Source organism: Hirundo rustica, chromosome 14 (assembly GCF_015227805.2).
Source record: "Hirundo rustica isolate bHirRus1 chromosome 14, bHirRus1.pri.v3, whole genome shotgun sequence".
Lineage (NCBI taxonomy): Eukaryota > Metazoa > Chordata > Aves > Passeriformes > Hirundinidae > Hirundo > Hirundo rustica.
The window spans coordinates 16,970,455-16,997,148 of record NC_053463.1 but is presented as its reverse complement, the minus strand read 5'-3'; the positions used below and the strand labels follow the sequence as shown (position 1 = coordinate 16,997,148).

Sequence of the window (26,694 nt, the reverse complement as noted above, 5' to 3'; positions counted from 1 at the left end):
AAGGGCTTGGGGAAGTTTCACCAACCTTCCCAGAGCCGTCAGCTCCGGCTGCCTGGCAGAAGAGACAACTGGTCCTGCTTCCAGATTCCAGGCAGCACAGCTCTTTGGGCAACTGTCTCTCTGTGTTTGCATCCAGCTACCTCCAGCAGCTTGAAGTGCAAGGAAGCACTTGATCAAAATCCAGCTCACACTGTAGACAGCGAGGAACAAGTGCCCAAAGCGTTACAGATACAATAACAATCGAATTTGGGGGGGGATTTGACAGGTTACAGGTTGATGACACTGCTGCAGTCTCGGTGGAAACGTGGATTGATGCAATTAGCAACGGGGAACTAGAAACTCAGAGGAAAACTGGGAATACATCTATAAAAGATGAGCTGCTGCACCATTGTAGAGAAGCACAAAAATCCTGCGTGAGCTCAGAACAGGAACAAGTTGAAACAGGAGTGAGATGGGGAAACGCAGCTCCAAGCTCCCTCCCAGTGTTCGGAACTGCAGATCCAGATTTTAAATTAAAACATTTGCTTCCCCCAAAGAGACTGGCCCAGTTTGCCACAGGGATACAGTGGGAGAGGGAATGGGGCTGCCCTGGATAGACAGCAGCAGAAGGCAAACTCCTGAGCCCAGCCCAGCCAGGCTCTGCTCGGCTGCCACTGAGTGCAACCACGTGGAAAACATGGCAAGATGCAGAACCAGTGGATCAGACACACTGCCAAGGTGCATGGCTCTGCTGCAGGACCGAAAGGTGCATCCTTGTGCAGCCACAGCAGCAGCTCCCCTCGTGCCAGGCCAGCTCCCTGCCCAGCACAGAGCTGTGCTCACCCTGGGAAAGCCTCGGGGCCAGAGGCTACAGGGATGGGCTCGTGCCGGGTCCCCAGCCTTGGCTAACACGTGCTGAAGATGTGAGTGCCAATCCTCAGAGAGACTTCCCTCCAGAGGAACCCCCAGGAGACAGAAACCCAGGCTGGCAGCAGGAAACCACGGCAGGCTCCTCTTTGTGCCACGTCCCCAGCACTGAGATCTGTAGCAGTCAGAGCATGAGCAGGACACCATTTAAGTCTTTACAAGAGTAACCAAAATTACTCTCCTCTGTGAATACTGACAAGCTCCCCACTTCCACAAGCCCTTCACTGCATGTGCCCAACATGGAATAACTACAAAAATGAAGCGGAAAAAGGCACCAGAGCGGTGGAGAAGGTGCTTGTGAACAAACCCGGCAATGAGGTTTCTAATGATTGCAAGTATGTACATGTTCTGCTCCAACAAAGCTGGTGGGGATCTGCCAGGCTGAATAATGAGCAGGGACACCACACGCCTCCCATACATAATGGTACAGAAATGGAATATAAGTATATACTGCGGCTTTGTGGAATGCAGGGGCTTTTGTAGCCATTTATGCTATACAAAGATTTACATTTGGAAAAGTCATTCTGCTATATCTGGCAGAAATTTCAAGACAAACGGAACCCATACTTATTCATTCAATGGTAATACGGAGCACAGGATAAAGCCCTTAAATTCAGAGCACTTTATAAAAATTAATTACTACTTAGTTCACCCTTGTGAGGTGGGAAGGTATTACACCTGCATATACATGAGGACACCAAAGCACAAGTGGATTAAACAGCTCGTTCAGGACCCCTGAGACAGGCTAATTGTTGAAATATGTATGCACACGTGCATGTGTGTGTGTTTGAATGGATTTGGCCCCTCCAGAGCCTTCCCAGCACACGGAGGCCAAGCTGCTCTGCTGGGCTCCTCTCACCATAGAGTCCCAGGCACATCTAATGAAAGACACCAACCCAAAGAAAGGGAAGAGATTTTTTTGTGGTTTGCATGGATGGGAATAAAAGCTAGCTTTCAAACAGCCAAGGAACAGAAAACCCATTGTTAAAAAGATGTGCAGTGCTCCAGTGACAGCTCCTAATCAGCTTGCCACTGAGCAGCTCCGCACCGGAGCACAGCACACCCGGGAATCCATGTGCCAACAAACGTTATAAAACCTGGCCCCTGACAAATGAAGAGAGAAAGGGCCGTGGAGCCAGTGACAGAGACAGCCCCCCACGCACAAGGGGGCTGGCAGCCCCCTCCTCCTGCTCCAGTGACCCGAAAGCCCTGCAGCAACCGGTCCCCTCTTTGGACGCTTTGCCCACAGCCTCCAGCCCCTGCACTGGGTCAGCGAGTCCCTCCCTTGATGTGAACACCAGCAGAAGCACACACTGTCGTGGGAACAAACAGGTATGGGAGTGTCTGCAGGGCTCCTGTCAGCGCTGGCAGGTGGGGTTGCACAGGGATGCTATAATTAGCCAGCACCAGTTACCTGGACGCAGGGTTTGCCACTGAGCCGTGGGGTAAAACACTTCCAGGTCTTCAGGATCAGCGTCATCCTCTGTCACTGGCTCCTTCCCACTGTCATCTTTTATGTCGCTCTCTTCTATTTTTGTAAGGGCAAACTCCTTTTGGAGAGAAGAGATTCAGCTCATTAGCAATTGCATCTGGGTAATTTAGTGCTGGCTGAGAATACAAAATTTTTTCCCTCGCCAGCAGATTTTTTTTTTTTTTTTTTACATCTGAGATTCTTTCCACATGGTTAAATTTAGATTTAAAGTATATTAAAGGTTAAACATGCATAACTAGCATGACATTTGTGCTGAACAAAGCAATGCAGCTTATTTTTATTCCAGAGCAGGTTGCAGGTTTCAAACCAGCTCTCCCAGAGCCTCACCTGTATTTCAGTAAGAGGCAGGAGCCCTGGCTATTATTAGGGTTGTGTAACGTTGTAAGACCCCATTTTCCCTTGCCTAAAAATATGTCAAACTTTTAACTTTTTCAGATGCAATTTTCCACACGAGTGGAATGCCTCAAGGCTTGTTGGTTGGTTTGGGTTGGTTTTTGGTGGTTTGTTTTTGGGGGTTTTTTTTCTTAAATGCACTTATTTCAGGCTTGGAGAAGATTTCAGCTAAAATAGTTCAGCTATTTCCAAAATAGGACACGGGGAAAAAAACACACCGAGTTGCCCACACGATACAAATGTGAGGATCCTCTTCTCCACCTGCTCCCAGTGTTCTCCAAGTCTTTTAAAACAATGAGGCAGGGATTTAATCACCACCTCCACAGCAAGTGTAGCACGAGGCTGGCAGAGGTGTGGGAGAGCAGCCAGCACGAGTGGTGCTGGTTACACCAAGGAAAGAACAGGGGAGAACAGCAGGGGAAAAAATCCTTGTTGTGAGAGAAACCTTGCTGTTCAATGGAAAGCCTCCCTAGGGAGCTGGTGGGAGTCACAAAGAACTCTGCAGAGTGCACAGTAATGACCTGTGCTCTCACACCACGTACTGACTCCTGTTCTGGTTCCAACAGGAACAGATGAACTGGTCCAGACTCATCATCCCCACACCTCAGTGTCTGCTGAGGGCAATATTTTCAGCTTCTGAAATCACCAATTCACTCACCACTGAAGAATTTGAGATAACCACCCTACAGGGAATGATTAGTCCTAATCGTTGGCAGTTAGAATAGAGTTACAGCTCACTTCACGAAGTGTTTGGATATTAATCCTTAGGATGTTTTCACAGAGGAAAATGTAAGTAAATTCAGGGGTTAACTGGAAATTCTGGGACACATTCTGTCTTCAGTTCTTCCTCTCTTTGGGAAAAAAATGCATGCGCATTTTCTGTCACAATTTGGATGCTCTGCATATAAATATCCGTTTCCAGCCTAGAAGAGTCTGTCTGAGCAAGAGAAATGTCAACCTGAGCAAAACATGCACAGTAGCAATGACAGTGTGGATGTGGCTTGGTGGTGGCCTTGGCAGTGCTGGGTTAAAGGCTGTACTCAATGATCATAAAGATCTCTCCCAACCTAAACAATTCCACGATTCCATGATTGTGGTAACACACAAAGGCGGCTGACAAACCTATAGAATCTTTTTATTTCAGCCGTGGAAAGGGACTGCAATCTCAGAAATGCACGAGAAACCAGATCTTAACTCCTCCTTCTGCTGAGTACATCAGGGACTTGGAATTGTTCAAATTATAACAAATGGTTAAAGCTCAGGAACAATCACAGCCATAAAAGCCCAGGTTCAGCAGATGAAAATCAATGTTAACGTTTTCCGAGCCAAGACTCAACAGGACTAAAAAGGAGGGAGTGGGGCTGTTATTATTTAGCTGATTTCCACAGCTCTGTGATTATCCAAGAGGGAGTTAGTGATACAGGCTATTGTAAATTTACCACCAGGCCTCCCAGTGCTGGATCTGCTCAAACACATAATGGAGACAGCTGATGTTTACTGGCTCTGCTCAGGAGAAGTGCCGGGGTTTAAATGCTCAGTAAGGATAAAAGGATGCGACTTGGTTCATTTAAGTGTTGCTGTCACTGCCTGGCCACAGCTGCTTTGCAATACCCCATTTTCATTAGCATTTCTAGCAAAAATGGGCAGCACCACACAAGCCATCCTTCATTTACACAGAAAGCAGCAGAACCCTTTTCGGTTTGTCTTCATAATTCAAGCAGGAGAAAGAGGTTTCCTAAAGAACAACGGTCATTTCCTCAAAGGCAGAAAGCATCCATGTTTTACCCATCTGAAAATCAAGCTGGAGCAGCCCAAACTTACGGGCACTGTGTCACTCAGGCTGGAGCAGGAGAAGAGCACAGAGCCCAGCAGCAGCAGCAGCCCGACTCCGGCGCTGGTGGAGAGGAGCCCGGCGCAGCGAGACATTGCCACCAGCCTGAAATGCAAAGCAAAACAAACCCAACTGCATTTTTTTCCATTTTCACAGGTTTCAGGACTCTTTACACGACACTTTGCAATGCAGCAGGAGATCAGGGGTGGGACATAACAGGAAGCACAACACCTCGAGGTGTGAGCACACGGAGCCTGTGGGGGGCAGCTGGGCTCACTGCTAATGGGGTTTGTGACAGGTAATGCCAAGCACCTCATACTGACCCCACAGGGGATAATATCTCTCCTGGAAAACATGAGGAGACCTGCAAGACTCGTTTTAAATCGTCGTGTCAGTGCCATGGATGACAACTACAGGGAAAAATAAAAAAGCAGTGCAATCCCGTGAAGGCTTTTTATGCCTGCGCTTCGCTTTAAGCATAGAAGTAGCTGCGTTAATTCAAATTAAACAAAACCACCAGCTGTCCAAGGATCAGGGAGTTTATCTAATGCATATGCAGGCTCTTCTTGAGGAAAACAACATTTTGCAGAGGTCAGCAAGGTTTACTTGGCGGTTCCTACAGCACAGGGCTTTCCCTGCTGCTCACAGCAGCGGCTCACCCGAGCCGTGGGGCCAGGAGCCCGCTCTGACCTCGCTCACAGGGCACCAGGGAGCAGAGCCACGGCACAGAGCTCCCCTGACCCACCACAGAGCTCCTGCTGAACGAAAGAGGGGCCAAACGAAGGGTTCTGCTGTGGTGGGTGCCAGTCCCTGGGCACAGAGCTGGCGTGCCCACCCTGCGTGTGTGACCACGCGCACGTGTGCCCCCGCTGCCGCGCCACACGAGGCTGGGATCCACCTCCAGCCTTCAGCTCGCTGCTGGGGTAGGGAGTGCAGCAGCCTGCCAGCACACAGGCTGCACAAGTATTTCCTTTGATTGGCTCTAAATTTACACGCTGCTAAATTAAACTAAATGAGGTCTTTGGAAAGAAGATGGGACTGATTAGTTCCGTTCAAACACTCCTTCATTACTCATCCCTCCATCAAGTCTGCTCCTACTCCTATACAGGTTTTAGAGTTTCCTCCCCTACACACGGTCCGAAATATGCTATGCTGTCCATCAGATAGCAGTTTTCCCTCCTTGAAGCAACCACTTTGTGTCTCACAAAGCAGAAAACCTGCTCGCAGCAGCACCCAGCACCAGCTCCTGCCACCAGAGCCTCTGCCCCCAAGAAACCTTCAGGGACTTGGAGGGAAGCGTCCTCTCCTTCCACCCTTTCACTGGTACCTTGTCTCTCCACTCCATTTTGTTACTTCTCCCTCTCCCTGCTTGGTTTTTGCCAGGAAAAGGAAAAGCAATCCACCACATCCCCCTGGTCAGTGGTGGACAGGAGAGGGACAGAGCAGGGAGCAGAGGTAACAGTACATCTGATGTACTTCTGCATCTTCAAACACTCCTGAGCCAGGGTCTTCCTGAACAGCAGCCTTCACCTGAGCCACCTGGGCCACATCAACTGGATTTTTCTCAATGATTGGCTTTGGAACAGATCGGGATTTCTGACACCCACAGCATCCCTGAGCAATGAGTTCCCCTGCTTAATTCACACGGTGCAGGAAAGCATCATCTCCCATTTCCTCCTTCAGTGTCCCCTGTTTTCTAAAGGGTCAAAGAACCACCTCAAGGACCCACAAGCCCTTATTAAACCACAGCTGGAGTAGGAGAAAAGCTCCCTATTTTCATAAGCCAGCCTGTGGCCAGAGCCTCCATCTCTCCCCTGGGACACGGCCAAGCAAAACCAGGTATCGACCAACACCCAGGCTCCTGAGCTGGCACACCCGAGCACAAGGCACAGGATCAAACTCCCTCTGCTCCCAGATCTTGATCTTTGTCCCTTCTGGACAGTGCCACAGCCATGACCTCAGTCAGGGTGACCACAACACAAAATTCCCTCTCACCTCAGAACAAACTGCTGCTTTTTACACAGGGAGCAGGTTTGGGGGTTTGGATGAGATTTTTTTTCAGTTATAAAACAAGCAGCAAAACTGGAATAATGAAAACTAGATGTATCCCTCAAACTTTATCTGCAAGCCTGGAAATAAAAAAAAAAAAAAAAAAACAGAAAAAAAAAATTCAACAAAGCAGTGGCTGAAAGCAAACGCACACTCCCAATAAAAATAGAGCTCACGTGTACCGAGGAGGCTGGTAGCAAATGACAGCACAGCCTCTTTCAAGCCTCCAGCCTCCTGCCTGCCTGGCAGATGACATCTGCACAACAATTAGCACTTTGCTTCGGTCCCAGGTAGGCAGGAGGAGCCAGCATGCGCAACACGGGGCTCTGGAGCTCCTGGAGAGCAGCCTGCACAGGCTGACGTCTCTCCAGACAGACGCACGCAGAGGGCAGGAGAGGATTTCCACACGGAATGCTCTGTGCACACGGGGGATTTTCAGAAACAACCCCTGCAGCCTGCAAAGCAGAAAGGGCGGTCAGGGTTACCCCACCTGCACAGGGAATGTTTGTTTGGATTTGAAGGCATCTTTGGGGATCCAGCAGCACCCAAGTACAACAGCCAGGCAGCAGCAAAACCAGACTAGGAAGGCCACAAATTCCCCTTGTGCAGAGGGGAGGGGCTGATTTTTTTCTTAATAATCCTTTTTTTGTCAAACAAAATCAGGTACCAGGGAAAGAGCTAAGGGTCAGACTCCGAGAAGTCTCCAGTGCTGGCAGTAATGCTCCTGTCAGAGGAGATGCTGCTGACTGGGAGGTTCTGCTCCACAGCTCCAGAAATCCCCGTCTGTGCCAGCTGCGGCAGAAACAACAGCCCGGAGCTGTGCTCCCCATTAGCAGGGACATTCCCACCGGCTGCAGAGCTGCAGCAGGGAGCTGCACAGCCCCGGGAGCGCAGCTCCTGCAGTCACAGGTGACAGCCCAAAGGGAGCCAGCAAGAGGAGCACTTTTCATTAATGCCTCCTGCTGCTGGCAGCGCTCCGTGCTTTCATGTCCCGGCACAGAGCCCACGCTGCCCGTCCTGTGTCACTCCAACAAATCCGCCTGGAGCCTCATCTGAATTCTGATCTGCTGCTCAAGGAGAGCACACAGATATCCCAGAGCTCCTCAGCCCCGCCACCAGCCTCTGGCTTTGCAGCCAGCTGGAAGGAGAATGACTGAATCATTGAGGTTGGAAGAGACTTCCAAGATCATCGAGTCCCAGCTGTGCCCCATCCCCACGCTGTCACCAGCCCAGAGCACTGAGTGCCACCTCCAGCCCTTCCTTGGACACCTCCAGGGATGGGCACTGCAAACCTCCCTGGGCAGCCCCTGGCCACCCTTTCCATGGAGAAATTCCTCCTCATGTCCAACCTGACCCTCCCTTGGCAGAGCTCATAGGCCATTTCCTCTAGTCTTGTTCCCTGGGAGCAGAGCCCAACTCCAACCTGACTCCACTCTCCTGGAGAAGGCCCCCCTGAGCCTTCTTTCTCCAGGCTGAGCCCCTTTCCCAGCTGCTCCTCACAGCACTGACTCTCCAGCCCCTTCCCCAGCTCCATTCCTTCCCTGGACATGCTCCAGCCCCTCCATGTTTTTCTTGCCATGAGAGCTCAGAACTGGACACAGCATTGGAGGTTCCCTCAGCAGTGCCAGCACACGGTATGGCCACTGTCCTGGTCCTGCTGCCACACCAGTGCTGATACAAAAATACCAATTATCTCTAAGAAAAAAACAGTAACAATAAACTAATCCTTGTTTTCATCTAGGGATGATGTGAGGGAGCAGGATCGGTATTGCAGTCTTGCAAATCTGCCTGCAGATGAACTAATTCAGGCCAGGTTTCCATCCAGGCAGCCCTCACTGGCAATGGGAGCACCAGCAGCACATCGTGTGCCCCCCAGCACAAACCACTGACAGAGCTCCCTCCAGGAGCGCAGGGCAGACATGGAAAACCTCGAGGAACACAGCCCAAGCTGAACCATGGCACAAAGACCTGCTGGCACTCAGCCTCTGCGGCTGAAGGGGAAGTTTCCTGGGCAACAGCAGCTCAGGGGGTGATCTCCAGCCAGCCCTGCACAGGGGCTGTGGGACTGGAGAGGCTCTCAGGACACAGAGTGCACTCACAGAGATCCCCTTCACACACAATGTCCCTTTAATAGGTGGCATCCATGGCCGAGCCCAGCGTGACAGGCCAAGTGAAGTGCAGTGCACAGAGAAAGAAAAGGAAATTCAGCTGATCTGACCAGCAATTTTCCTCCTCTGAGCGAGAGGGTCCCCAGGTCTATGAGGAGCTCTCATGTTTGCTGGTATGCTACAGACACCTTGGGAGCACCCTGGGGCCAGCTGTGCCTCCTGCTCGATGGCTGTACAGCTACACCAAGAGGAGAAAGAGGAGGTTTGGAGCTGAAATACAGCCTGTGCTTTGGAGAGGAAACAGCTGGTGGGCAAAGAGAGGTTTATTGGGAGGCCACAGACTAATGCCCTTCCCCAGTCACTGGCTGGGTCTGCACAGTCCTGTGCTTTCAAGCAGGACAACCTGCACACACCACCTGAGGTCAGTGCTCAGGATGATCTCAGCAGCTCTGCTCCTCCAGGCATCCTGTCCTCAGGAAAGCACCCCCATGGCTCAGTGGGTATCCCCCACCCCACACGGGAGCCCATACAGCGAGAGCCCCCAGCCCTGCCAGAGGGCCCCACCTGGGCACGAAGCCCCAGCCAGGTGAGGCAGCCCAGGGAGCAGCAGCTGTTTGAAGGACCCTCACTGGAGAGGGGGGAGCGGCCATACAGACCACTCCATCCATGTCGCTTATGAGATTACTTTGGAAAAGCATTCATTCCTCTTGCTTGCTTCTCATCATTTACTCCTACTAGGACTGTGCTCTGGTGTGTTAAAAACACTCCTACATAAAGGGGAAAGTTGTGGGAACACCTTCTTGCTGCCTACGGAGAACCCACATGGCCAGGAAGCCACGCTTTGAGGCTGGCAGGAATAACCTGGGCTGGCTGGGCTCCCACCTGCAGCCGAAGCCCCACTCCAAACTGGAACCAGCCCACAGGAGGGAATTGTGACATGGCACAGGGTGTGAGGGGCAGGATAACCATGGCACAAACACGTGTTTACAGAGCTTGGCATCTACCGAGCACTCGTGCAACCTTTGTAACCGCTGCTAGCAAATAATAACAATAAATATTAATGACCCCTCCAGGCTACCTGTGCAGCCATCAGCTCACATCAGCCCCTGGGGCAGCAGCTTGGCCGTGACACCACCCAGCACAGCTCTGACAACACTGCCAGGTGCCAGGAGCAGGACAGGGATGTACCCAGCAGCAGGAGACAGCCCAGCAGTGCCCGGGCACAGCAGGGGCAGCTATTGGCACCAGCAGCTGCACCAGCACTGCCACAGCTCCCCCAAGAGCAGAGGAGGGGGTTGCTGTGCATCGCTCAGATAAAGCCAGAATCACCCCTTCTACCCGGCCACAGCAACCCTGACCCTGCTGTTTATACAACTCACACAGTTTAACGCTAAGCACTGTTTAGTCTGTCCTTTAAATTGACTTAATTAATTCGTTCAGCAAGCTGCATTCACACAAAACGCTGCTCTCCAGAGGGCAGGAGCGCAGCTCTGTGCTTGGGTGGTTTGAAGGCTGAGCAAGGCTGCCCTTGCCCTCCCCATGGCTCGTTAGCAGCCGTGGCACAAGGGGCCACGCTCATTACCGCTGCTGGCAGAAGGGGCCACGCTCCACCGTGGCTCAGCACGACCCCAATTCCACCAGCTGCCTCCACAGCATCCCTCAGACCTTCCACACCAGAAAGAGTCCAGGATGGGGGATCTTCTCTGCCCAGCATGGAGCGTGCAGAAGCAGAGCGTGCCTCAGAGATCAGAGGCTGAATTTATCATTTATTATTTATAAGCAGTGCATCTATCTGAATTTCTGGCAGCTGCTCTCGCAGGGCTCTGCACTGCCTGCACACCACATGACACTCTCGCTTCTCTGAGCTCTCTCTGGGGTTGGCAGGGGCCTTTGAGCCCACACCGGAGCACTGGTACTGATTTGCACCAATTTAAGACTTTAGGGCTTGCCTGGAGATGAGAGATGTGCAGGGACCTTCAGGACAAACATCCTTCTGAAAGCCGTCACAGTGCCTGACCTCAGCCACTTCAGCCTTCCCCTTCCTCACCTCCCCAGCACCCAAAACCCCTGCTGAGAACACCTCTTGTCCTGCCCGTACCTATTCCCTTCTCCCACTCCCTGCTGCAATTTCCCATGCACAGCACAAGCAATAAATGATGTTTTCTGCCCCCGCTCAGATCTGTCCTTCCTATCAGTTCCTATTTGGAAGGTGACACCTTGCCTCACACTATCCCAGGAGTCTGCCAGCATCCAGTGTGTTTTTATCCCCTCTGCTTTCCCAAGCTTGGAGACTCTAACAGGAAAGAAAGCACATGCTGCACTAACAAGGTCCCAGAGAACCCTGATGTCCCACTGCAGCTGGGCCTGCGAATTGCCAAAGATTTAACTTATTCCCAGCCTCTCTGGAAACAGCTTTTGGTATTTTCCAAGTTCCTGCTGTTCACCCGTGGCTCTCACAGGGAATAACAACCTCCTTCCCCTGCCAGGTGCCAGATTCCCTATAAAGAAACTCAGTTAAGAGGTTAAGAAACCATGCAAAACTCCTGCTCATTGTTATAGAAATCCAGCAGTGATGGATCCAGCACACGACTCCCACAGCAGCACCTGCACCACGCTGCCTGCCCAGTACAACCATCCCTCCCCAGGGCTGTATCTCAGCCTGGCCCAGCCAGGGCCTTCCCTGCCAGTCCCAGCTCAGCCTAGAGGCTTCCCACGGGGATTGCCAAGCCAAGGAACCCCCTGCCACTCCCTGCAGAGCACCTGGCACAGAGGTGTCCCAACAGTGGGCATGCAAGGACTCCTCCAGCTGCCCTATCGATCCGCAGGGACCCATGAGCTGTGAGCTTTATGAAAAATGCATTTTCTCACCTCTCCACAGAGTGCCAGGCAGTGGTGACAGCTCTGACTCCTGTGACAACCTGGGGGACAGGGAGCAGGATGGCACATGGGCAGCAAATGTGGGGTTCACCTGCTGGGTGCTGCTCTGGATATGTGGCCAGGAATAACATTCCTGTGAATAGCAGGAATAGCAACCCGTGCATTGATTGCATGGGATGCCTGGCTGCATGTCCAGCCCTGGCTCGGCTCCCACATGCTAACAGTTTTGTTGCAAGCCCCCAGTTGAAAAGGCAGAAGCCACTGGGATCCACCTCGTGGGTCAAAACCACTCAGGACCTGCCAGACTGGCACCAAAACTTGGAATAAAGCCCCAACAAGCTAATCTCAAACCTCCCCTGAAGGGGAATAAGGAGCTCTCTGGGAAGGAACACAACCTGCTGCCACACAGGTTCCCTCAGGACCAGTCCTGGCTTTGTCCCCAGCTCCTGCATCAATCCAGACACGTCAGTCCCCATGCTGGGGCTCAGCTGCTCCATTCCCTACACGAACACCACGGTTACAACCAAGGCTGCTTCCACTGAGGTCAGCAGCAATATCTTCCTTTGCTTGGATGAAAAGCTCGATGCAAGTTTGCTTTTCTCATCCCTGCACTGGTCCTTTCCCAGTGTTTGCAGAGGGTGCCTTTGTTCAGCAATTAAATAAGCCCTGGGACAGGAATGAGCACGAAGGGAGAGCTGAGAGACTGCCAGCCCCAGAGTGGCTCTCGTGGTGTTTGCCATTCCTCTCTCTATCCAGGCACTTCCCACCAAGACTGAAAAGCAACTTTTGCTTCCCAACCACCAAAGCTTCCCCAGGACAAAGCCAAAGCTGAACAGCCAGCCACCCAAGGCAGCAATCCTTCAGCAGGGTTTTTCCTAAAGAAATTTAAATTAAAATGAGCCCCAGGGGCTGCAAATGCAGAAGCAAATGCACAGACACAGAGAGCTGAAAGAGAACATAATTCCTTCCCTCTCCTGTTCTTCTTCTGCCACCACTACTTTGGGGAATGGTTTGTTGCCTTTTAGAGCTATTTTAGATGTTACTTGCAGCAATGTATGGAGAAAACAGTTGAAATGTGATGGTGCAGCACTCTTTTTAATTAAACAATCCCTCAGGCACAAGGGAATGGCTCCAGTCAAGCCCAGAACACTGCAGGTCTGCCTCCTCAGGGGGAGATGCTGGCCCCACTCCCCCAGCAGAGCAGAAAGTCTCCCTCCTCTTTGGAGGTCTGTTATCAGATGGCCCAGATCTTCCACAGCGTTTGTGTCCTTTCTGCTGCCATCCTGGCTTTTTGCCTCGTCACCTCTGCTAAGCAGAGCTTTGATCCCCCAAGCGACTCCTGGTCCAGGGACCTTCTTTCCTCCCGCTGCCCAAACACGAAGGACACGGAGCTGGTGCTTCCCAGCACCTCAGCTTCAGAGGGGAAAGCTTTGATGTGGCCCTGAGTGCCTGGGTCTGAGACTCCTCTGGTCTCTTCAAACAGCAGCAGAGCCACAGCTTGTGATCCGTGGAGCATTTTCCTTGGGGAATGGAAGTCACGGCAGTGTTCATCTCCACCTTGTCACGGCAGAACAAGCTGCATCGGTGCTTCAAAGAGCTCCTCAGCCTTAAATCCTTATAAAATGTTGACTAAGTGGAGAACCTGTCTCTGAACATCTCACAAATCCCAGCAGAGGTTATGAAACAGCTTTCCTGTGAATGCCTGTGCTGCCACGGGACCCCGCGTGTGCTGCTGGAAGCACAGCAGCCACCGCCCTGGGCTCCTCTCCCTGGAGCACTCTGCTGCCCCACGCAGAGCTGAACTGATGGGTTATGGAGAGACAATTAAAGAGGCAGCAAAGCTCCCAGTCCACAGGTCCCTCCTGGCCTCCATGACCAGGCTCCCTGCTCCTCACAGCTGTGATGCCCCTCAGCCACAGCACTCCAAAACCTGCACCGAGGAAGGAGGAGAACAGAGATGTGACCAGAACTGAGTGGGTTTCCTCCACAATTTTCTCTTCCAAGGGACAATAACTCTGTAACCTCAGTACCTTCCAGTCAATGCACTGTTTCTCATCTGGAGCTCAGACCAACAGCAGAAGATCCAGACACTCAAAAGGAAAATCATTTTGGCGAGGATTCTATAAAGAGCCATTTCATGGACTGGCATACTTCAGTAGCTGAGCAGCACTGGCCCACGGAGCTCTTCCTTTGACAGTCCTGGCTGTCACTGCACCTGCTGGCTCTGCAAACACCCAAGCAACAGCCAGAGGATGCAGGGACTTTCACTCTCCATGTCTTGGTGTTTGCTGTAAGGTGACTGGCAAAGCCAAGAGCCCCAAATCTGCTGTTGGTGTGAGCAGTGGGTTGTTCCCAGAGAGACCCTCAGCTCCAATCACAGATGCACCTGCAGCACCCTCCTCTCTGCTGTGAGACACCAGAACACCCCGAGCAGCGGCCTGTGCATGTCGGTGGTGCCACGGCAGGTGGGCACATCCACCACAGATCCGCCAGACCACGTCTGTGCACGTCTGAGCTTCTGCCATGATGACCACAGACCTCAGCTGTCCCCTCCTGCACACAGATTTTATCCCCAGCTATTCTGCACAGCTCCTCCATCAGCTGCCATGTAAATGAAGCTGCTCTGCAAATCCAGGCTGTTTCAGTGGCAGCCTCCACAGCGACTTCCAGTGACCACACACGTCACATGTCAGGACAAGTTTTGGCACCGACCCCAATGAGGGAGTGAGAAATCTCCACGCACCCAGAGGCAGGATGGGCAGTTGCTCACATGTCAAAGGGAGCAGCAGTGGGAACAGCCTGCATATGTTTTCTGAGGCAAGGACCCTGTCATTTATGGAACAAACGGTACATTTATTGTGCTATTCAGGAAGAAATAATAATTACAGTGGCCTCCAGTCTCCAGCTCTTTTAAGTCTGTACTTAAAGAAAGAGCAAAAAAAGACCAAAGCAAACAAGGCTTCCACAAAACCCTCTGAACCAGCTTTTAGCTGGACAAAAGCTTGGCAGCAGGAACCGCTTTGCATTGTCCCGTCTCGTTCCTGTTTCGTAACAGCCCCGGCACTGCAGGCAAAGCACGGCAGGGGCAAAGCCCTGCTTGGGTGCTGGAGCTGCCCCGGCCTCCAGCTCCAGGTGTGCTCCAGGTGTGCCCAGCTGCCTACTCAGCTTGTTCATCGCAGGGCGAGAAGCAGGGAGCCTGCCCGGGCACCTGTGATGCCATGATAACTTTTTTTTGCCTTTTCTTTTATATACCTTTTATGCGTTCTCAGTGCCCTCAACATGCATACTTGTAATTCCTTAACTTAGCATAAACCTGGCATTCTGTTAGGCCAGAAAACCAAACATCCTAAAGGCCTCGCAGTTGGAGGCTGTGGAGCCCTATGCTAACTTGAGAAACCAAGATCCTCTCTAAAATACATCCTGTGAAATAAAATTAAGCCCATCTAGAAAGAAATACTTTGAAATAGGAAGATACCACGCTATTCATTCAAGCCTCTCACTGAGGCATCTTTGTTAAGTTTGCTAATATGCAAAGCCTATAAAATTGTGTATGCGATCTATCGCGTGTGTGCATGTCGGCGCTTTCCACCTTGGCTAAGCGTTGCACCATAAAGATCCTTATTAAATACCGAGATAAAACCCTTTATCCTCTAACCGTGGCTGGCTCTTAATTTTAAGACCAAGGAAAAGGCATCACCTGGTGGGCTCTGTGTGCCCAAGGGCACTGAACAGCAGCACCCAGGGCTCCACCCGTGGCTCCAGGATGAGCTCCCAGGAACACTTTCCCAGCACACACAACTCTCTGTCTAATCAGGCACTCAGCCCCGTTTGGACGGAGATTTACGGAGAGGATTTTTTTCTCTTGGAAGCAATAATAGATGGACAGCAGGAAAGTGAAGGAATTAATGAACAAGTAATCATTCCCGAAGTTGCAAATAGGAGCAATTCCTCACTGAGACAACTCTGGAAAACAAGATTAAAATGCTTAGGGGACATATTCTGAAAACTGCAGGTAATAGAACAGATAAAATGTATTTACACTATCTCACAGGGGACAAGTACTTTTTATTCTGCTGAGGAATGTCATATTCTACTCCTCATTGCAGAGCTAAAAGGGTGTCCTAAAAAAAGGAACTTAACAAAGCATTTTTAATGGCAACTGGGTCCGGTTCCATAACGCAGGTTCTCCTCTACCCCGCCGCCAACACGACAAGGGAACCACAACCAGCACCTGCAGCCACACCCAGCACACAAACATCATGAATAATCCATGCCAACAGCACCATTATCGACCAGCAGAAGGGAGGCTGGGGTGGCAAGGGGGTCACAGCAACGCTCCCTGCGCTGATGCTTCCTGAGAGGAGGAGGCAGGCCTGCCTTCCTCCACTTCCCAGCGCCCGCGGAGCCGCGGCTGCCAGCGAACAGGCTGCGCCTCAAGTAGCCGCCAGCAGAAACAATTTGTCATGTGTCAGATCAAATAAACTCTTATGAGGCCACTGTGCTCCCTGAAGCAGACGGCTGCCAAACTCCAAAGGAGAAATCCAAGAAAGCGAGCTGGCCGGTGTCAGTCCCAAGTGCGTGCGGAGCCCGGCACAGTTCTCGCTGTGAGACATCGGCTCCCGTGCAGCACCCCCACGCCAGGCAGACAGCAGCAGTTCCCACTAGGAACGAGGATTTGGGGTTTAAATTATCTCTCTGCATAGTCTGGAAACTCCACATCCCTCATCCAGTGGCACAGCACTTTGCTCATCCCACAGGGAGGCCTGAGGAAGGCTGATATCTGTCAAGTGTCTGGAACAGGCTGCAATGGATTATCACTTGTCTGAGCAAGTGCATCTTCCCTCCCGGCCAGCACATGCTCTCCTGCTACCAGAATTCCCCCAAAACTGAATTACAGATTACTAATTTTTCCTTTTAAATAGGTCTGCCTAGAGATTTTCTTTTTTGTTCATTCCCAAGCACCATTGCAGCTTCCCATGCACTGGGCTTGTGCCCTTGCCTTGAAGTCCCATTTGCTGCACAGTCCTGCGAGAACCGCTGAAGCACAGGGCCCAGGCACGTCCTTGTCTGTGATCCTGCTGGCCAGAACAAACCCCTAAAACTGCTGGGGGCACTTCTGCAAGAATAAATCATGCCAGCAGTACTGTGAGGACCTCAAATCACTCACCTGCTCCTGTGAAGACCAGGCTCAAGCACTCCCTGGTCTGCACAGAGGGCACATCCCTCAGCCCAGGGCTCAGCTGCTGGCCCCAGATGTTCCATGGGCTCCATCTGGGAGCAGCAACCTGAGCGCTGCCACAGCCAGGAAAGCCACCCCTTCTAGAGATGATGGATAATGGCCCCATAAAAGGGAGTCTGCAAGAGGCCTAAGGCTCCTGGCTGGACAGAGATTAGTTTATGGCAAAGTGAGAGCAGCCATGGGGGGAAAGGCAGGAGACACAAAGGAAACCAAGTCACCAGAAAGCAACCTCTTGCCCCAGACCCCAACAAGAGAACCTTGATACTGCCTATCAACAAAAAGAAGTGAGCAAATGGGAAATCTGGCAGACTAAATCAAAGAAGAGGGGAAGAACAAGGAATCAGGCACGGGGCATTCCCCTGGCATTGGCAGGGCCAGTACAAACCTCAGCTGTGTGGGGCTTTTCCAGTTTATTTAAAGAGCATCCGGTGCCTGATGACGAGTTATATTTAGACCCATTTTATCTGTACCAGGACTCCTCTCCAGCCACAGGGAGTGGCTTGGAGCACAGGAGCCCGTCCATTGCTCCAGGAGCCTCTCACCCAGCTCAGAACACAACACTCAGCCGGCCCAGGACCTGGAGAGCTGTAAAGGACTCGCAGCGCTACTTCCAGCAAGGAGCAAACACAGGCTGTGCCTGGAACGAGGGAAGTGTTACACAGAGATCCTGGGGAAGAGGAGGAGGGGGTTACAGCCTGCAGTCTGTCATTTACAGTGATGCTTGTCGGGCACTTACAGCAGCGCAGACATCAGGAGTCAGGCTCCCACAGATTCCCAGCCTTGGCATACCCCAGTTTCCAGCCAACAGCTCTCAGGCCTGTGATCCAGCCCAGCTCAGTGGTGGAAAGCAGTGCCAGCTCCAGGCACAGCCCTCAGCCTTTGAAGGCAGGTTAAGCAGGCAACGCTTTAGGCATCAACCCAGGACATGGCTTGAACTCACATCTCTGAACGGAGACTCTTCCTCTGAAAAATTCATGCTTTCTTCAGCTCTCTACCTTTGAGAGATTTCAGAGAATCAAAGGGCCGGAGCACAGAGGGAGTCACACTCCATCAGGTTCCTCAGCAAACTCTGGTTCTGCTCCTCTACAATGGTAAATTCTCCAAACACCTGGAGAAAACCGAATCTGCCTGAGCCACCCCATCTCACCCTGCCCCTCAAATCTGAACAAAGGAACCCATTTACAGCACCACTGACAAATTTCTTTACCCAAGAACACGTGTCCAAGTGCCATGCTGTGAGTACGAGGATGGTTCCCAGAAGCCTCCTGCTGACGTGGAACACTCTTCCGGAGCTTCCCCACATACATTCTGTACTTGATTACCCCACGCTTGCTAGGAGAAGAGGAACAAAATGCACTCCAGAGACACTTGCTGATTCCTGATTTAAGTACAACCATGGCAGCAACACCATTTTCCCCTCCTTTTCCAAGGCTGGCACATGCCATGTCCAGTTCCCAGAGAGAGAAACCTCACACCCAGCCCTTCTGTTCTGTCACCCTCAGGAGGGCCCATCTGGAGGAGCCATCACACACTAGGTACCAAGACAGTATTCAAAATTATGTCCAGAACTTGCAGAAGCACTTAGATCACCCGCAGCTCCTGCTGGAAATTTTCCACAGTGTAACAGTTTATTTCGTGGGCAGGAAGAGAGCAAGAAAATTAATTAAGGCAGAGTAAGAAGAAAAAACTCCTCCTGAAGTGAGTTAACTGCACTAAAGCAGCAGTTGTGAGCAGGCCAAGTCCATTTTAAGGGCTATACATTTTCACTTCCACAATCTTGAAAAGGAAAATGAAGAGACTTTGTTCTGTATGCATATTGTCCACCATTTGTTATTGTCTGTCTATTGATGCTTACTTGAAAAACAAAATTTAATTAAACCCCACAGTACTGCATCGCCTGCCTTTGAAATATGCTTGCATTAGAGGATCATTACAGTAAATGAAATACAGCTTCATATCGGATTTTTCAAATAATGTCCTAAAACTGTTACAAATTAAATAATACTCCTGCAGAGAGAAATTAAGAGAGTGTTTTTAGCAAGGGCAAAGAGATGTTTACAGATGAAGTCCGGTATGAGACGTGGAGGCAATGAGGCAGAGAGGTGCCACAGGGCTCTTCCAGACCTTGTTGGGAGGGTTCTGTGTACCAAAAACTAGACAAGGAAAGAGTGTGCCAGGGCCAGGTACGTGGAAAGGGCAGCGTCCCCAACCCCTCAAGAATGCCAGGGTGACCATTCAGGGTTTTGGGGGGTGCTAACACAACCTCTCAACCCGGAGGGGTGTTTCTGCACAGGGGAGAGCTCGCTGCAGACACGTCCTCTGCAAACCCAGCCAAAGCAGCAGCAGCCATGGCAAGTGAAGCCTCATAACAACTCGAGGCACTGGAAGCCTGGACACTCCATGGCCAAGGAAGATGCTGTTGTGGCAGGATGAGAAATACATACACAGGGAGGAGAAAAGCAACAGGAGCTTTGTTATCTCGGGGTAAATAAAAGCACAAGTGGGTCAGTGAGTCAGCGCTGGGCACAGCGGCAACGCCTGACATGGAACACAGCAAAGCAAGTGAATATTGCACGAGCCTCACAGCTCTGCTTCAAGAGACCTTCTCCTTAATAGCACCTGGGCTGATGCCAAGTGTTCTTTGATGATTTATTTACTCTAAGAAATCATTTTCCCTAAATAAGAGGAGCCTGTTACTGCACCCTTCTTCACGGGAGCCTGGAAGAGGCTGTGCCCTGCACATCCTGTGGCCTCATCTCCATGGTGATGCACCAGCACACACATACAGACTCCAGCAAGACGGCAAACCTCCCCAAGGGAAAGGCTGAACCGCCCCAAGGGAGAGGCTGAAGGTGGCAGAGCTCTCATCAGCATGAGCCCTGGGCCAAGGTGTGCTGCAGGTGTTGGCAGGCAGGGCTTTCCCAAGAAGCACAGCATGTCAGCCTACAAGCAGGCTGGAAATAAAGAAAACCTTGCAAGTGCACCTCTGGATCCATTTTATAGGAAAACAGTAGATTTCCAGCTGCTGCCCATGCCAGGGAACAGCAACTGAGAGACAAGTTCCTATAGTTCCCATCAGCCTATGAATCAATTATTTATAGAAAGAAGGTTCAGCATATAAACATTGAAAGCTGTCAACTTCCAGCCCACACAGAGCTTCCTCTGTGGAAACAGAGCTGCTGCTCTGTGAACCAGGGACTCCTCACCCCTGTGTGTCACAGGATTAAAATGAGCAGCTGTGGCACGAGGGGATCCATTATACCACAGCAACAACGAGCACTGGCACCCCAAGGTACTAAGAGCACTCAGCAACTTCAGGCAAAAAACACAGGAATACAGAAAATGCACCCCAGGATCATTCCTAAAGGAAAAATATGGTGGTAAAAGAGCGTACAGAGTGATGTAACAGAGCTGGCACATGGAGCAGTTGGGGAAGGAGACTCTGCCAAGGCTCTGTGGGGCCAGACTGTGGAAGGCAAGGCAAGCACAGCACTCGGGCACCAGCACAGTACTCTCCAACCCCCACACCAAAGCCTCTGTATGGATCAACACCTCACAGCCACTCACCTGCACACCCCCAAACGATCTCCCACGCCAGGACATTCTGGCTTTGTGCTTCCCAGGCTGTGGCAAAGCCTGCCCTGACACTTAAAAGCAGCACAAGCAGCTTGCACAGAGGATGGAGGTTGCTGGGGCTCCTTAGCCCTCCCAAAGTGGGAGCAATGTGTGGGTGCCACAATCAGTGGGAGCATGCCAAGAGCAGGGCAGACAGAGGATAAAAATGAGCAAGCTTCGCACTCCCAGGTATTGCAGGAAACCTGCTCATCCTCAGCTCACCAGCACTCTTCTGAACACAGCCAGAATGAGGTCTGAACATTTAAAACACACCAGAGTGCTGCTCCCAGTTTGCTGGAGGAATTAAAGGAAACAGGTTGTCCAACAGGGAGGAGGGAGCACGGCACAGGCACCTCTGGAAGTGCTCTGCTTCTGCAGTTCAAGGTTAAACACCTCCTTTGCACTCATTTCTGAATCTGCCTCTCTCTAAAGCTGCACCAGGTAATTAGAATCATTAGAACTATTATTAGACCATAATATTATTATAGCATTTGTGCTACACTTGACATCTGTTGGCTGATAGATTTAACTGGTACATAAGAAATAACTGTGCAGAGATTTCTTGCAAATGAGCACCAACATGGAAGACATTAAAGCATTCTGCATTCAAAAAGTTAATTTTATGGAAGTATGGTTGAAATAGAAATTCTAAAATTAAGTTAAATGTTTAAAACCTCTCCTTAAAGGAATTATTTGGGCTTAAAGTAGGCAACCATTAAAAAAATCCTGACTTTTATTTAGACGTTTAAAGGCACATACATGGCTTGGTATCTCCTTCAGATCAACATACGCATCTTCTTCCTATCTACTCTGGAAATTTCTAAATCGCCCTTCCATCTTCCTTTCCCTCTCTCTGTAGCAGGCACTTGAATTATTTGGGCAGAGTCTGACTGCACAGGGAACCAGTATAATCAGGTATCTTACAACCTGCTGTCTGCAAATCCTATGGAATTATCAGCAAACACACATCTAGAATAAAATACAGCTTCCTGCAGCCCATGAAGCCCAAAGGGCTTTGCAAAGTAGACTTGGGATGCAATTTATCCACCACTGAGATTCAGCTGTAATCCAGAGTGGAACACAACCTTTCCGTCCATATTTAACTGCAGCACACAGCCCCCTGGAGAAAAGTAAGGAAGAATCCAACAGAAGCCATTGGAATTTTTCAGGGAGACTGAATTTTCTCCCTTGGAACTGAAATTAGGTCAGGGCACCCACCAAGTTGGACTCAATGATGCCTGTGGGTGCCTTCTAACTCAGAGTAGTCCATGATTCTGTGCCACTACCATCAGCCACAGACCAATGCAGCAGAACAAAGAGGGCCCAGTGTCTCCATCCTGTTGATGCTGCCCCTGAAGCACAGCTGGAGTGAACAGCGGGCTACCACAAGTTACCAGCCTGAAGAGGAGGAAGACATGAACATGAACACCACCTATGTTGTCCTTCAATTCAGTGGGGTCCAAATTTCACCCCACAGTTACACCAATGTGCAAAGAAAGATGGAATAGCGGGTGGAAGAGCACTTCAGAAAAGGACCAATTCTTAAACTCCAGACAGCTGAGGTCAGCAGCTCAGTACTCACAGTACTCGGGCAGGGCAGAGCTGCTTGGGCAGTGACATCTGCTCCAGTGAAGTCTATTTCAGCTCAACTAACTCCTCTTCCTTAAGCAGCTGGCACTGAGGTGACAGCGGAGCCCTGGTGCAATGAGGTATCCTGCAACCACTCCCACCGTGACACGCTATTTAGGAGTAAAAATTAGTGTCATTAATTTCTTCAGAGCAAGTAGTTTTATCTTTTCCAGAGAAGAGCAGCCACACAAGGAACTTGGAATTGCTTGAGGAGAAAAACGTATTATTGCTACCTTAGTCACATACAGACAAGCCCAACTCTCACCAAGGAGAGACCTGTGGAGAAACAAAGGGGAGCAGGAGATGCTGGACACAACTTCCCCCATGCACAGCCCACTGCTGAGGCAGCTCTGAGTGGGAAGCAGGGCTGAGGATTGCCTCGGAGCTGCGCCAGTCCCAGCAAGCATCAGCAAGAAGCCCTAGGTAAATGAAGTTCATGAAAGTTCTTAAAAATCACCTAAGCCTTCAGAAGGAGAGCACAATCCCCCACTACAGAGACCTGCCCATCACACCCCTGACCAGCACAAAGCAGGCTTTGCACTCTTTCCATCTGATGCTTTCAAAAGCCAGAGGAGCTGGGTCTGGGCCAGCTCACCTTAATGAGGCCCAGTGCTCATTACTAGCTAAGGAAAAAAAGACCAATCAAAGCAACTCAACCTCACACACTTGAGGGGTAGCTATCAGCAATTCCCTGTCACCACAGGAGAAATCCTTGTGTATGGGCCCTGGGAGCTCAGCCCAGGTCTGCTTCTGTTCATCCTTTCCATTAATGGTTTGAACAACGAAAGAGAAAGCACTTTTATAAAACCTGAAAGGATGCCCAGGAGTTAAGAGCTGGAAGCACTCTAGAGGTCATGATTGGAATTGATAAACTGAAGCAAAGTTCCCCAAACGCTCACAAATCAATAGAAAGAAAAGCAAGGAAAACAATGCAAAGAAGCGCCTTTGGAAAGAGTGCAAACAGAGATCAAGCACACGAACAGGGTCCAGGGGAAAGCTCTCCAGACAGAGAGAACCTGGGGAAAACTGGGGACCAGACTAAATGTGCCAGCACTATGACACCATGGCTCCAAAGAACCTCCCTCTGTGATCCAGGAACATAAAATACCCAGTTCTGGGCTCCATGCTGGGTGCTGGGTATCACCTCTGAGTCACAGACAAACCAGAGGGTGTGGGCAGGCAGCAGAGCCATCAGCAGTACAAAACATGCTGTCCCATAGCAGCTGTGGAGGGTTTCTCCATCCCTGCTCCCTCCAGGGCCAGTACCAGCTCTCAGATTTTAACAGCTTTTACTTACAAGAATAACCAGCCATGGGACTCCCTGTTCTATGAGGGCAAGAGACACACTGGCTGCTCAGTTTGCTGCAAGGGCAAGTTAGGTGAGCTGTCAGACTCTCTGAGACTGGGATTCCATCAAGGCCCAGAGCGAACTGGCCCCCTGGCCAGATCTGCACTACCATCCACCAGTGTCCAGCCTGGAGATGAGTATCTCTCACCTGGCTCAGGATAGGGCCATGCACAAGGAGGCTGTTCCAGCTCTCCATTTCAGCATCCTCCATCTGGCTACTCCTACAGCAGTGGCAAAGCCAAATGAACAGCCTTCTCTCCCCCAAAATACAGTAGGGCTCCTCATCCTGCTGAGGGGCACACCCACACACACCAGACCCAGGACCACCACGACCCTTTCCATCCACGCCTTTATTATCCCTCACAAACGAAGCTCGTCAAGCTGCATTTGCCACCTCACTGCTGCAGCAGAGGCCAGCAGGGAATGGGATGCTGCCCTGGGAAAGGGCATGGCTTCCCAGCTTTCCTCCTCTCGTCCCACCCAGACAGCCCCACTGACCTCTGCGACTGCCACAAGGGCCAGCACCCAGCCCTCAATTTGACACCTTAATCTGAGAGGACAGTTGGTGAAAGCCATTGAAGTCGTTGCCACAAAGTGTTACAAAGCAGGCAACAACAGCAGGTGCCACCAGAACACAGCTGCACCAACGAGCAGCTTGGGAGAAATCGGGCAAGGGGGCAAAAGCTACAAATCTCACACAAAAGCAGGGCTTAGCTCTCAGGAACATTTGAGATTTCCCAAAGACTCAGAGGGATTTGGGGTTTTGCTGAGCTGCCTCACGAACCACAGCCAGAATGGATTTGACAAAGCCTCGGTAAGCAGGCGCCGTCTCCCTTTGCAGGGCGGCTTCCCAGAGATCCCCAGCGTTGTGTCACTTCCCACTTCAGGTGCTAAGAATATCTGTGTGCTCATAAAAAATAGCAACCAGCTATTGAGAACTTATCAACAAAGCGCTCGACAAATCTTAATTGAAGCTGATTCACCTCCCTCACGAGCCGGAGTCAAGCGTTAATTCTCAGAGGAGAATGCTGAGTGTAAGAGCTGAGGTGGGTTCTAAAAACCATGGAGAGGATTAGCACGTAGAAAGGCTGACTATTATCCCTAAATTTATCCCAATAATCCACTGCCTCACAGATTCTTAAGGTATGGCTGCTGTGCTTTCAACCGCACCTGCCCAACCCAAGCAGAAGCAGAGAGAGACAGGTTTGGTGGCGCTGGAGTTTTCCAGGTGTTTTATTGCTCAGGCTAAAGGAATTCTCCACTGTAAAAATAAAGGTGGTGGCAGTGGTACCTGCTCTTGGGCTGCTTCAGGACACAGGGACAACACTGTGGGTTCAGAGGCTGTTCTGACAGTGCACCAGGAATTGTTTCCAGCTGATTTCTTCCAAAGAATCGTATTCATATGCCTTCAAATTCAGTAAATACATGGTCACACAGACAGCAGCCTCCAGGAACTCACAACACTGCTCTCTCACATCTGGTAGCTGGATTCCGACACTGAAGTTTCTGGGACAGTATTTTGAATACTTCCACCATAGAAATACCCTAGAGGCTGCTGAAAAACAAAGTGGACCAGACTGGATCATTTTAAGGCAGTGTTGGGGGAAAGAGAAAATTACTAGTCCATCCCTTAACAATGCTACTCCCAGAGAACAAATGAATTCAGACTATCACAGGGCGCAGGAACACAGCGCCTGCACGTTCGGTAAATGACAGGGTGTGTCATCGTCTTCTAACGTCCTCTGGAGATTTATTTGCACTTAAAAGGCTCCTGCCGGGCTGTGCATGGAGCAGCCTCTTCCACAGACAGCTCCACCACAGAAATGCCTCTGCAGATTATCCTCTTTTGGCAGACAAACTGAGCAGCACCGGTGCAGGCAGCTCTGCCTCTGCGCCGCACTTGGACTGAATTACTTCCAGCAGAAAAACACTGCAGAATAAATAACTTGGCCCAAAGAAATTGCGTCTACAGAACTTGGTGTAAACCCTGACTTTCCCGAAGGTGGGCGGTGTCAGAGCTCTGTCAAAGATCACTCCTAACTCAAGCGTCAGTCAGCCACCGAACTTAAAACATTTTAAGGCAACACGCCGAACAGTGTTTACATACAAAATCCCATTTGCTCAGCGTTCCCCTCTTGGCCTTGTACAAAGCATCGTTTTACCAGTTCTCCAGCCAGAGACCCAAATGCAGGATTATACCAAAACAATTAAAAGTTTTAAAATTCAGACCTCGAGTTACAGAGCACACAATCTCAAGAAACATCCATTTTAACACCTCAGAGCTACCCCAGTGGTTCCAGCACGTTTTTATTCCACAGCACCCTGGGCACACAGCAGGCCGGAGGTCACCCAGCCCAGCCTCATGCTCCAGGCAGGACCCAAACTGTGCCCGTTGGGGGAAACTCACGCGTAAATATTTACGTCAAAACCCCTCAGCGTAAAGGATCCCTGCCCTGTCCCCGCTGTGTACCTAAGCGCCAGTCACAGGGCCCGCGTCTGCGGTCCGTGCAGCAACACTCGGCCGCAGCAGCTGCCAGCCCTGCCCGAGCCCGCGGGGCCGCACACGCACCGTCCCCAACGGCCCGGCCGCGGCCGCTCTGACGGGAACCGGGGCGGCGGGCAGCCCCCACCGCGGCAAGGCCTCACCGCCGCCTCCGCTCGAGCGAGGGCAGCGCAGGGGAGGCAGCGGCCGCCGCCCACGGGGCCGGGACCGGGGCCGCGTCCCGGTTCAGAGCCCCGACCCAGAGTTACGGCCCGGCCCTCACAGGGCGCCAACAACACCGCCCACCGCAACCCCCCCACCGCGACTCACCGCTCCGCACCGCGCACGCTCCGCTCGGCCCCGCCCGCTCCGCCCCCGGCCCGGCTCCAGCCAATCGGCGCCGGCCTTGGCCCAACTCCTGCCCTCGGCCCCGCCCCGTCAGCACGGGCCCCAACCTTGGCCCCGCCCCCTGGCCCCGCCCGCTCCAGCCCCGCCCCCTGGCCCCGCCCCTGCCCTGTGAGGCGGCGGCGGCCCTGCCGTGTCCCGGGCTGCGCCTGAGCTGTGTCCGCCGGGCTGAGCCGTGTCCCGGGGCGGTAGGGGCCCGGGAACCGGGGCCACGCTGGGCGGGCAGGAGCCTCCCTGTCTGTGGGAACGGCCCGTCCCGGGCAGCGGGCAGTAGCCCCGTCCTGGAGGATCTGCCCTTCAGGAAGGGACTGACGGGACTG

General features: G+C 51.5%; 1 protein-coding gene across 4 annotated transcripts in view; it reads right to left on the bottom strand.

The window, feature by feature from the left end:
- SIL1 (SIL1 nucleotide exchange factor) overlaps positions 1–26,329 on the bottom strand; it is a 93,765-nt gene extending 67,436 nt beyond the window's left edge. The window contains exons 1-3 of one of the 4 annotated variants that reach the window (XM_040078586.2): positions 26,310–26,329; positions 4,613–4,727; positions 2,321–2,456 (exon numbers count right to left, since the gene is read on the bottom strand). In XM_040078586.2, coding sequence (XP_039934520.1) covers positions 2,321–2,456; positions 4,613–4,717 — 241 coding nt within the window. In that variant the 5' untranslated portion in view covers positions 4,718–4,727; positions 26,310–26,329. Of the gene's footprint in view, positions 1–2,320; positions 2,457–4,612; positions 4,728–25,957; positions 26,077–26,299 lie in introns of those variants that run through there. The other 3 variants (XM_040078585.2, XM_040078584.2, XM_058422534.1) reach the window with 3 other exon arrangements.
- Positions 26,330–26,694: the final 365 nt, after the last annotated feature.